The following is a 12,796-nucleotide window of genomic DNA, read 5'->3' as shown; positions in this document are numbered from 1 at the left end:
ACTGGCCATATCACCAGGTGAAAATAAAGGAAATTGGCTAAAAGAATAAAACTAATGCAACCATAGCATCTAACTACTGGTAAGCTTCAATACAATACACCTTTGTTTTCGGGTATAATACCACTTTAGTCAGAAGTTTAATATTGCTAAAGTAACCACCTTCAGATAAGATTCCAAGTTTTAAAAAAACAACACTTGGTCCTAAGTAGGTAATCTGTTTGTTGTTGACATTAATTTCACTTTCAGGGGAAAGAATCCTAATCTACCCAAATGCAATTTACACATGCCAGCCAATGCATAGCATCTCTTTCTTCTCAGCAAGCCTGTTAAAATGGATTGTATATATGGTGCTGAAAAAAGAGATATAATCATAAAAGTAAAAGTGTAAATCAAATGGTGACAAACATGAACAGAATATATAACATAAAAGAACAAACAAAATACCAGCAATTCAGTGTGCTGCCTTGTGAGTACATCTGTACTGTAATCTTGAACTGACAGTTTGCTCAGCTTGTCAAGTACTTCAGTCAGCCAGTTCATCAGCTCAACTTCATCATCCCCAAAAATCTGAGCATTGCAGTGTGCCTGCTGTAGAAGTTCGTTTCTCCTGCTACTTCTCTCTTGGATCTCCATGTACCGTGTCTGTGAGATATCTATTTTTTCCTGAACCATCTCCTTCTCTTCTGTGGAACTCAGTGCCTTTAATGACTTGCCAATGCTCAGAGATTGGTGCAATAGTGAATTGTGAGCTGTAATGTCGTCTTGTAGTGCCTGAATGAGGAGGGTGTATCCAACAAAAAAAAAGGAGGAAAATATGGCCAAATGAAATAAACACAAAATGATAAAGATGAAACATAAAAATCAATCAGCACGTTGTTAGTTTATTCAGGCAGTGAGAAAGGAAGAGATGAGCTTCATAGCTGACTTGTCAAAACAATTAGCACTTTCTGAGGTTAATATTCTTCAGGCGAAGTCTTTTAGTGAAAAAGTTTTCAAAGTGAAGGAGCTGAACAAAGTTAGTTAGACAAAAAGCACAAGCATAGAAAGCTACTTGAAGCACTAACTTTTTTAGGCTATAATAAATATATTTGTTAATCAAACAATAAGACCTCATGCAAGTGAGCACTTTTGGACATGCAACATAAATTGCTGGTTTATTGCAGTGCCCAGGGTACACAGCTGCTGCGCTGCATAGTAATGCATGGCTGTATGCAGGCTTAATCTGCTGCTACCATAAACCCGCACATGGAAAGGCTATACGCAGACTGTCTGCATCTATGGTTGTACACCCGAATGCATGCGCAGGTTGCACAAGTAGCATACATCCATTCTTTACTATGTATATCCATTCTTTACCATGGGTATCTCTATGCAGCATCTTTGTATCCTAGGAGCAGAAATATGCTCGAAAAAATGACGTTGCCTGAACAGTAAGTCCCATATGCATGAAGTCCAAGGCCCTAAGGGATCACAATGCAACAGCACTTAAAAGGTATGTTCACCTTTTCATGAAAAATGAAATTGTGAACTAACTCCAAATATCCTGGTCATCCCTCTGAACCTCACTCCACATAGCAGCCGTTAGGCCCCATGCTGCCATTGTTGCAGGCTGTACACCGCAATACACAGTCCCCCAAGTAAGTATCCACTATAAAGCTTGCAATGGTAAGTGCTCATTGGTCAGCACAGCCACATGACCATGCTGACCAATAAGAAGCGCATCTGAGGCTTCTTCTTCTGGTAAGGTGTCCCAGAAGAAAAAAATGATTCTCAATGGTCGGGGCAGTTACATTGTTTCACTGAATAATGATGCTTGCCATTGCAAGCATTATGGTGGATACTCAGTCCTGGGCTGTGTATTGTATACAGCCTGCTACACTGGCAGCATGAGGCATCACGCCCACTATGTGCAATGGATTCCGAAGGGGTGGCCAGGATATTTGGAGTTAATTCACCTTTCCATTCTTTGTGAAAAGGTCAACTTACCCTTTATAGCATACTAAAGTTGCCTATGAAAATATCTTATCACATACAATAAGTATTGGAAATGCTACTTGAGCATTACATAAGTGCCGTGGCTCCATAAAACAGGGCCTAATGGTCATTTACGAGTCACAGACTATGAGGATGCGTGGTGAAATCACACTTTGTGTACCCATATGTCTCAAATCTACTGAATCAGAAACAAAGTATTTGTCCCAGCAGCTCTAATGCAGGGTCCATGATGCAATTCCAGTCTATGCTAAACATTCACTGATTATTAAAAATGTAAAAAAATATTATAACAAATCATTCCAATTTAAACCGATTGTGCACACTTGTAATTTAAAAATAAAATTGGCTTAGTCTTCAAAATTAAAAAATAAAATAAATAAAAGTTAGTGCTTCAATATCAAGATTATAAAGAGAATGAAGATGAATAAAAACCTTTGAATATAGTTTTTCTTACTTTGTGCTGAGAAATCTGCTCCAGAAGTTTAGATGTCTGTGTACCAATGGGTTCTGCATTGGCAAGCTTCTTTTCTGAGTTACTGAGCCACTCAGACAGAGGTTCCAAGGTGTCATGGAACTGTTCTGCAACAATCAATATACCTTCCAGCTGACGATTCCTACAGATGATAACATTAATGTATCATATTACATCATTATATCATGTTAGCCATTCTTTTTTTCTCTGTCTACATTTTAAATTTTCAGGTATCTTTTTGTGCAACGTAGTAGCAGGTTTGGCTGGCAGAAGTAGTCAGAATGAGATAGAGAAGGATGTGAAGCAAAAGAATGCCATACTGTCTGTTGGCTTGGTGGAACTTTGACATAAGCAGTATAAAACAAATTTACATTAACACCTGTTAAACATTTATCCTTTTCAACATGGTGGTCAAATGAATATGGAAAATAGCCTCAAAGCAAGCCAAGGCTACCTTCCCTTCGATGACCCATAGTGCTATGTGGTTGCAAGCAGGACTGCAATTTCTACTCTGCAGAAAAAACCCTTAATGAAAATTTAGAGAAGTTATGAACAGAAATTTGAAATGAAATCTCAGTCATCTAAAGCATTTTCCTTAGCACCATAGCGAAAGGCTCACCAGACACGTTACAATCTGACCATACAATCTCTGTATGATGAATTTTAGATTTATCAAAACTATATAATATGAGGACCTACCTAACTATCCAATCAATTTGTATTCAACTGGACAGGTCCTAGCACAACCTACTTGTGGGTAGATCTAAAGGAAATTGTGCAATTAGATTGCAATGTGAGTGGTGAGCTTTAGGTAACACCGTGATAGTCCTAAACTGTAGCTGCTAAAATATTTAGCATTTTTTATTAAATCCTAAGAGAGATATGATCAGACAATGCAGACATGATATTAAAGTAAGCTGTATCCGGCAATGCTGTGCTCCATCTTCTTTATAAAGACAAATAATAAGGTTGTGTTGTAATTACATTAAGGGATCCTAATGACTTCACCGGAGCAGAGAGAAAAGCCAGATCCACAACATGTAATTACATAGTTAAGTAAACAGTTTTGGGCGGATTCAACATATTATTATTCTAGGAAAAGCATGCATTGGCTTCAGCTTCTCGACAGTTTCACTTCTGCACTTATGAACTCGTCTGCTGCTTCCTTCACTTTATTGTTATCATTACTTTGGCTCTCTATGCAATAATATATTGAAATTTTTAACTGATGTATGGTTGGAGCACAGCAGAAGTTCATAAACATTAATACACAGATATGAAAGTGGAATTACCATGACTTATTCTCAGATTAGTAAGGCTATATAAAATATTACTTAGTGATCACTCAGAAATATTTAATAATATGAAATATGTGCTGTGTTTAAATAGTACGTCAGTCAATGCTGGGTCATGAGACAGCTCGGGGAAAGACTAGAAATGTGCAAAAAGCTCTTTGGCACACACAGAAAAGTGAACAGACCTCAATGTTACAGTATATCAGACAGCATGGCTTTCTTCTCTGTGCATCTGGTACACTAATCTTAGATTGCTTCAATAAAGATAAACCTTTTCTAATGAGAACCACTACAAAACATGAGCCTCGTGTACTTAAATACAATAAATGATTGCATCTTGGAGGAGCTTTTCAAGAATCGAATAAAACATTTGTATTTATATTTTCTTCTACACTTACATATACCCAGTGAAATAACTTGCCTCAGCTAATACACAGAGATGAAACAAATCATCCTACATAAGTTGTACCGGTGTACCTGCAGCCCTCCCTTTACAGACATTCAAAGTACATAGACCCAAGTCTATACAGGCGTACCTCGTTTCTGAATTTATTGCGTTCTCCAGGACGTTTCGTATTGCAAAAAATTTGTAAACCAAATGCAGTTTCTCATAGGAATGCTTTGAAAACCAATTAATCCGTTCCAGAGGTCAGAAAAAAGTAAAAACAAAAAAAGTATTTTATCTGTTCAAAACTCTTTATAAAGTGCACTTTAATGGCAAAAATACTGTACAGGGACATGATTAAAAATTTCCAGAATGGCTCCAAAACTCGATGCAAAAACCGCTTCAACACCTCCACACTCAACGCCACGTGCTACCCACAGACTCCAGCATTCATGGGGCCAGCCCTATAAACCTCCCAGGCACAATTCATCCTAGGGAAACTTGCTTCGTATTGCGAAAAAAATTTGTAAATGCATTTAAAACCAATTAATCCATTCTGGAGGTCAGACAAAAGTAAAAAAAAAAGTCTTATCTGTTCAAAACTCTTTATAACGTGCACTTTAAAGGCACAGGGCCGATGCTCTAAACCTCCCAGGCACAATGCATCCTGGGGAAACTTGCTTCGTATTGCAAAAAAAATTTGTAAACCGAGGCATTATTTTCAATGGATTTTCATTCGTAAACCGAAAATTATATTAACCGAGGCGTTCATAAACCGATGTATGCCTGTATCTGAGTTTCCAAAAGGCAGGGGCCTGGGATCTGATGTCACATACTTCACAGCATAGAGCAGAGATTTGAGTGTAATCTGAGACTTGAGTGGAGAGAATGGACACACCTCCTCTACACACTGTCATAGGGAAACATGCACAGATGAGGCTGTCGGTCACCTGCTGTGCGCTGGAGGGAGTCGGGGCAATCTCCAGGCATTGTCTGGTGTTAGCATAAACTAAAGTGACTCAAATAGATAGCAAAGGAATGGGAGAGGAGATAGAAATCACGCTCAGTGCTTTGGAGAGAGGCAAATACACACTAATGAAGGGAACGCATTGTTCATTTTTAATTTCAGAGGTTTACAACCACTTTAACAATAATAAGTTTAGTCACTTTTATTTTGTGTTACTTTAGTAAATTTTAAAACTGATGATTTACATATACAGTATATAATCTTTGTTTTACAATTATACATTAAAGTACAGGGTGAACAACCCTGGTTTTTTACAAACAGAGCACAGCAGAAGCTATTTCCTTTCAGACGTTCTGTCTTTGAAATGATTGTAGAGAACCATCTGAACAGGCAAGACAGAGGTAGGGAAGCCATTCACTTGTGTGTGAAAATATCAGCAAACATTAAACCTGTGCTTTGTCCATTAAGCACAATACAATGGGTTCAACTAAATGGCACCCTTCCTAGCTTCACTTATTCACTTCCTTTGTGCCTTCTCTCTATTCTATTCACCCAGCGACATATGAGCGGAATCCAGGTTTAACCTCCCTAGTGGTCTGATTATGTCAATATTTCTGTGCTCAAAGCGGTACATTTTGTGCATGGAAATATGTTGTTTTTTTATTGTAGGCCTGTAATTTTTAGGAATAACACACTGAAATCTGTCCAAACAAGAGTCTAGTAAACATCCCGGGTATGATAAAATTTGAAACATGAAATCATAAATTAAAATATAATAATCATAAAAAATAATAATATAATGATAAGAAAATTAATTCAATAATATAACCAAACCAAAAATGCTGAAATTTGAAATAGAGCACCAAGTTCGCATATCACTGATCTTGGTTGCAAAATCGTTTTCGATGAAGACAAATTTCCCACAAATCATTATCACTCACTTCTGCAAGTGGTTCTAATTTACTATCTCTGTTCTCTAGCCGGTCTAAAACTGCTTTTGACCTAAAGGGACGCTTTTTGGACGCCATGGTTGTTTCTCAGTTTCCAGGCAGAAAAAACAGTAAAAATGCAGGCAGGGCACAGGACAAAGCACTCGGGACAAAATGTATGTGAAATGGTTTGATACAGTAATGTTTTACTATGTGATTTTAGTGTATTGAGAGAATGTCACATTTTAACATTTTTGAATTTCCCGCTGATTCCGTCCCCGTACGTCCCAACGCTTGCAGGGAATGGAACCCAGAAGACGGATGCCAGCATTGGCCAGAGGAGATGGCCGGGGACGCTGCAGGGGGGACATCACAGGTGCAAAGGACAAGGTAAGTGCTGGAAGGAATCCCTGAGCAACTCTGCAGTGTATTCCCGAGTGTAGCTCGGGGTTATCGCTTCTGGTACTGAAAGTTTACCCCAAGCTATACTCGGGAATACTACCGGGGGCTTATAGAAGAACTCGGGGACAGGCAAAAAAAATCTCCCATTAGTACACCCCCTACACAAAACACTAAACAGTTAATATAATTCTGAAAATGCTTACCATTTAGGAGAAAAGTCTAATTGAAATTTCGTTACGTCATCTTTGTAATTCAAAAGAGAACAGCATCTGCTCTTCCAAGGAGGAGGTGTAGCAGCAGGGATTACATCATATCCTCTCCTCTTTCTCTGCAGTAAAAGCAAACTACAGTTCCCATCAACTACAGGGAATTGTAGGGAATGTGGGTGGGTACACTGGGCCTATACTTGTTGAATGTGTCTGAAAGTCTTGGTCTGCCCACCACTGCAAGAGGGGCTGAATAACATCGCTGCTTTCTGGAGAAAGAACTACAGAAGGGATGTGCTGAGAAGCCATAGCATTCCCCCAGTGGCTGGGGGAATAGGAGGCATAGCAGTCACCGTTCTTACAAACCGGAAACAACAGAGAATTAATGGTTTGATTTGAAAATGAATTTTAGAGCAACTACTGAGTGAACCAAAAGATGGACAACATATTCAGTGAAGGTAGGAAATCAGCAACAGGGACATTTAAAGAAATTTTTGTCTGGAGTTCTGCTTTAAGTGCTCTCCCTGCCCCCTATGGCCATGCTAACTGGATGTGTGGCCAATCACATTGCTGTCAAATGGCAGAAAGGAGGATTCAAAAGCTCCCAGTAGCTGAATGTATGGGTATTTCTCATTACCTCCAGTGGCTAGACAGAGACATTGGTAGGTGAAGGTATGAGCAGTTGCAGAGATTAGAAGTCTAGTCAACGTGTTGCTTTTCCCTGCATAAACAAAGCACAGGATCAATTTAAGCTGCTGGACTCTAAATGGCAGGATTTTCTCTTTTAAAATATATTAGAATTAGGTTTTATGGGGAGGGATATGATAGTACAGCTAAAGCTGGCTATACACTTGTAGAATTTTGTTGGAAATGTTTTGGTGTAAGAACATGCATTTAATTGTCCAATTGTTAGTGGTGTCAAATCGACATTCATTTTACAACAGTAACAAGAAAATTTGAAGGAGCAGGATGGAAACTTCTTCTCAAAGTTTTTCAAATCTCTAATGGTGAATGTGGTTTTTGTTCAGAAAGTTATATTAATTCCAAAATTGAATGTTGAAAGCAAACTTTTGCAGTGCTTTTGAACAACATTCATCCAGGTACTGAATGTATAACGAATTTACGTATGAATGTGCATGTTTATTTTCATATGAACACTGGTTCGAAAATCTACTTTTGTATAGCCAGCTTTAAGTAAAGTAGGTTTCCATACAAACGTTTTGGTTAACAGTACATGATCAGATGGGATATTGAAGACATTGTATTAGCGTGTAAAAAACAGTAGATTAGGGCTGGGGAAGAGGGGGGTACTAGGGGTGTGATTTTGGTTTTTAGACATGCATGGGCTTGTAATCCTCGTATAAATGTGTGTTGAGGGGGCAGAAAGATTTTTATCACCAGAAAAGCTAAGGAGAACCTACACCAGAGTTTTTAACTATGGGTTGTGACTCAAACTAGGCCATGGACATGTTTCTGATGTGTTTCCATTTGACTGTGTAGCCGCGTTTATCCAAGTACAAGATCAGTAGATCAGTGGTGAGTGGCAAGCACACTGGGAGATGTTTACTAATAAAAGTGCACTCAGAATCTGGTGCAGCTGGGAATGGTATCCAATTAGATTCTAACTTCAGCTTGTTCACTTAAGCTTTGGCAATAAAACCCGGAAACAGATTCATTTCTATACAGAGCTGCACATGAATTTGCACATTCCAGCGTTAGTAAATAACCCCCACTGTCTATGATATACAGGATCAACACATATAGGAAACTAGAGTGTGTGTGAGGAAGGAGACAGACACAGACAAGGTCTGAGCTTTGCTGCAATGCAAGTTAAATTTAGGTACAGGGGCAGCCTGAGGTCAGTGGGGGGCCCCATGAGATGCCTAGCCAGTCTCCAGATCTCAACCCTATAGAAAACCTTTGGAGGGAGTTTAAAGTCTGTGTTGCCCAGAAACAGCCCCAAAACATCACTGCTCTAGAGGAGATCTGCATGGAGGAATGGGCCAACATACCAGCAACAGTGTGTGCCAACCTTGTGAAGACTTACAGGAAACGTTTGACCTATGTCATTGCCAACAAAGGATATATAACAAAGTATTGAGATGAACTTTTTTAAATTGACCAAATACTTATATTCCACCATAATTTGCAAATAAATTCTTTCCAAATCAGCCAATGTGATTGTCTGGATTTTTTTTTTCATTTTGTCTCTCATAGTTGAGGTCTACCTATGATGCCAATTACAGGCCTCTCTCATCTTTTTAAGTGGGAGAACTTGCACAATTGGTGGCTGACTAAATACTTTTTTGCCCCAGTGTATCTGCCCAGGGATCCACTTTAAAAAGTTTTTGTATTTGCATTAGAATGACTCTCTGGATCTATTCTCAGTTTTAAAATAGAATTATAGTTTTTAATAACAATCTATTAGCTTTTCACTTTTCTTCTTTACAAATGAGAAAACTTTGAGAACCAGACTTGAACAGAAACAAATACACTTACAATTTGTGTTTTTGTTTTTACATTATACAGCCATTGTTATTTGTCTTTGCTGTAAGGCCTTTCTGACATTTGGTATTAATTCTCTTTTGGATCCCAGTGTGGTAATACTTTTATTTCTGGGTCCTTCTATTTAAAAATGTAAAAACCCTGGAAAAAGTGAAGAGAAGCTTGATAGCTTGACATGAAAATACAAAATACTCAAATATTTTTATATATATATGGCTAAAATAACTATATAAAGTTCTTACCTGTGCTCTGTGGAGCATTAAATACACCTGAATTGCAGTACTCTGTCTATGTACATTGGAGTGTCAAAATGAATGACTCCACAATGTACAGCATCATGTATTGCACAAAGCACACATTTTACATTTGAATTACTACAACTCACAAATGTGAATTTGCTCTTACATTACAAAGGATGCAGTAAGTGAAGCAAGACTCCAATCAGATGTGAGATTGCTGCTAAAGTCCCTAAGACAGAATTCACATTTGTGTGTTGCAATGACACACGTTTCTGCAAGCACAGTGGCACAAGATACATGGTGTAGTGCATTGTGGTGCAATTTATTCTGAATGGAACCCCCCACACCTAGCCATTGCACCACAACATATACAATATGATTTCCACAGCCAACACCACAACACACAATCTGTGGGTTGATTGCGTTGCACTGAAAAAAAGATCCTTTTCTTTTTTAATATCTCCCTCTCCCATTTTTATCCTGTTCCTTTTGCATCCTTCTTACTCTCCAATAAATATCCAGGACATATCAATGGATCCACATGTTATCCCTACATCTTGTTCTTATGACCCAATATCTCAACACATATCCACAAGGTACTCTTTAACAATAGGCACTGAATTATATTGTGGTGCAGTAAGAATTAGCTTACTCAATGTCTTGTGATAGACTCTTATGTTTTTGCCACCTTAAAACCAATCTAGAATGTATGCCTGTTTTAAACATTTATTTTGCATCATAGACTCTTAACAATACATTATGTTACTGTAAATATGTGCTGCATTGGTTACTATATTTTAATATATTTCTTGTAAATTAAAAAGGTATATTTCATTGTTTTGTGCAATAACATGTGTGCAGTAACGCACTACCAATGTGTGCATCCGGCTTTAAAGATATGAGAAACTAGAAGATTTTGTTCAGAGTTTTTCAGTTTACTCCTATGATATCAGTAGTGTCCATTAAGGGTGGAATGATCGCTCGATTTTGGGGGAAAATCTTAGCTAGAACTGAGTGAAATCTTTTAGTTATTTTCTGATAGCAGTTGGCATAGCTCCCACAAATGCACAAAGTGTCTCCACCAAACATGGAACATTTGGGACTCCATAACCTCATGACAGAACTATTTTAGGATCACCAATTCGTGAATACAGAAACATTCCAAGCAGCACAACGTTGTATTGGGAGAATTTAGGGCTCCAATCACAAAGTGGTATATTTATCAGAGTATGTGAGAGTAAGATAACGCACACCATTTTTCAAAAAAAGTTTTCAATTCACAAAAAAAGGCTACTAAAACATCGCATGAGGTATATTTTGAAGTGAGGCAGTATTTTAGTAGTAATAAAATGCGATACCTAATACCACGTTAAGAAGCGCCCAGCCGACGGCATCCTTAATAACTAGTAACTGTCATGGTTGTTAAGGAGCAGGCAGGCCCCAGTTCCCCCCCTCCTTTGAATAAGTATGCACATAGTAGTCCTTTATTCAAAAAACAATAACTAAGTAAATAAATAAATGTCCCCCAAAGTAGATCCAACATCAATCATGATGAACTCTAGCCAGAAACCCAGAAAAAAATAAAAATAGGTCCAAACTCGACGAAGGCTCCTGCCAAATTACAGCTCCATAGCTAAATAAACCTATAAACTTTTGACTTCATCATCCGGGGCATGCTGGGTCCGCTTGCTTGTTCCCCCTTTTTCCAGGCCTGCCAGTCAGCATGATTAGATAAGAGTCTAGTATGGATTTTGGGGGGACCCTCACGCCAATTTTTTAAAATTTTGACGTGAGATTGTCCTCAAAATCCATACTAGACCTAAGGGTGTGGGTGGTCCCCACGCGTTTTTTTTTTTTTTCATTTTGGAGTGGGGTTCCCCCTGAAATCCATAACACACCCAAAAGGGCCTAGTATGGATTGGGGCCCCCTACATTGTTTTTTCTGAAATTTCCAATTGTCAGCAATTGTTTTGTTTACATTCAGCTGTCAGCAGGGAACCCCGCTGACAGCTGATGCCTCATCGGTTGTTAAAGACAAAGTGGCTGCCTGCTCCTTAACAATGACAGTTACTAGTTGTTATGGATTCTGGCGGACGCCGGCTCCTTAACACCTAGTTAAAATAGAACACTTTTGTTAGCTACCGCATGCCTGGACCATTACTTAATTACCAATTCATTTATTTTATTTATTTCCTTCTGTGAACTGACCTTAACCCTTTTTAATGCAGTATTTACCAAGCATTCTGACAGTTTTTATGGTGAATACCGCATAACAGTATAGTGAATTGACAATTTCAGTATCACATGTGATATTTAGGGAAAATGTGTCAGATCATCTAAATACCGTATGCGATCTGCTTCTGTGAATGAAGCACACAGTCCCTTAAAAAGAGCGCAAAATATACTTATCTACGAATTAACAAAATTGTTAGTCCACTAACACCAAAGCATCAATCGCAAAGCAGGCAGACAATCAATCGCAAAGAAGACAGACAGTGCCATTAACAAATATAGCTAAGAAAAGCCATGTATGTACTGTAGCAGACAACAGATGGGTTTAATCTGCAACTTAATCCTATAGGTGTGCTTAACAAAGGAGTTTCAACACTCATTGTTTACACTGCCTGGTACATTTGACATTTCATTTACTTTTTATTAAAGCAACACTAGGAAAGGGAAGTGCTAAACAGCATACACCAGAAAAAGATATAATAAAGCTTGGGTCAAAGCAATAAGTCATACATGATAACATATTAATATTGGCAGTGTAGATTTATGAAAAAAGAGCAATTCACATATAAAACAATGCACTTTTTGCATTTATAATGATATTATGTGCATGGTGTATAATTATATTTAAACATAACTCAGAGTGGGTAGTTTTTTCTTTTAATTTCTGGTGTATAAAAAAGTTACATTTTATGAGCTTTATGGCACATCTGATCCCCGCTCTTTGCTGTAAAATTCATACTTCCGTTCATTACAGATATCGCACTTCTGACCCACTGAAAGGAATTAATAGTATAGGTATTGGCCCCCCTCTCCCCTTGTCTATTCACAAGACACACTGGAGTTGATTTACTAAAGCTGGAGAGTGCAAAATCGAGTGCAGCTCTACATAGACACCAATCAGCGTCCAGGTTTTTTGGCAAAGCTTAATTGAACAAGCTAGAAGCTGATTGGCTACTATGCAAAACTGTGCCAGAATGTGTACTCTGTAGTTTTAGCAAATCAACCACATTGTATTCAGTTACCTATTCACAGAATGACAGGCATTGTGGGAATGGACAGGGGGAGAGTGCAGTGGATACAGTGGATACTCACTTCCCTGTATGAGAGCCTCACCTTTCATAGACACAATGGGCAAGAAGTACATTGATAGCTGTACTATTTAGCATGAA

At 38.2% G+C, this 12,796-nt stretch overlaps 1 protein-coding gene across 6 annotated transcripts in view; it reads right to left on the bottom strand.

The window, feature by feature from the left end:
• Window positions 1-12,796, bottom strand: part of DST (dystonin) — a 675,093-nt gene that overhangs the window by 88,786 nt on the left and 573,511 nt on the right. For 5 of the 6 annotated variants that reach the window (XM_089694126.1, XM_089694129.1, XM_089694130.1 and 2 more), the window contains 2 exons: window positions 2,450-2,609; window positions 445-771 (listed from right to left, as the gene is read on the bottom strand). In XM_089694126.1, the coding sequence (XP_089550252.1) occupies window positions 445-771; window positions 2,450-2,609 (487 nt within the window). The remainder of the gene's footprint in view (window positions 1-444; window positions 772-2,449; window positions 2,610-12,796) is intronic. The other variant, XM_089694131.1, reaches the window with a different exon arrangement.

Source organism: Staurois parvus, unplaced genomic scaffold (assembly GCF_062004578.1).
Source record: "Staurois parvus isolate SC_StPar_1 unplaced genomic scaffold, SC_StPar_1.0 ptg000652l, whole genome shotgun sequence".
Taxonomy (NCBI): domain Eukaryota; kingdom Metazoa; phylum Chordata; class Amphibia; order Anura; family Ranidae; genus Staurois; species Staurois parvus.
This window is presented reverse-complemented; position numbering and strand designations above follow the sequence as displayed.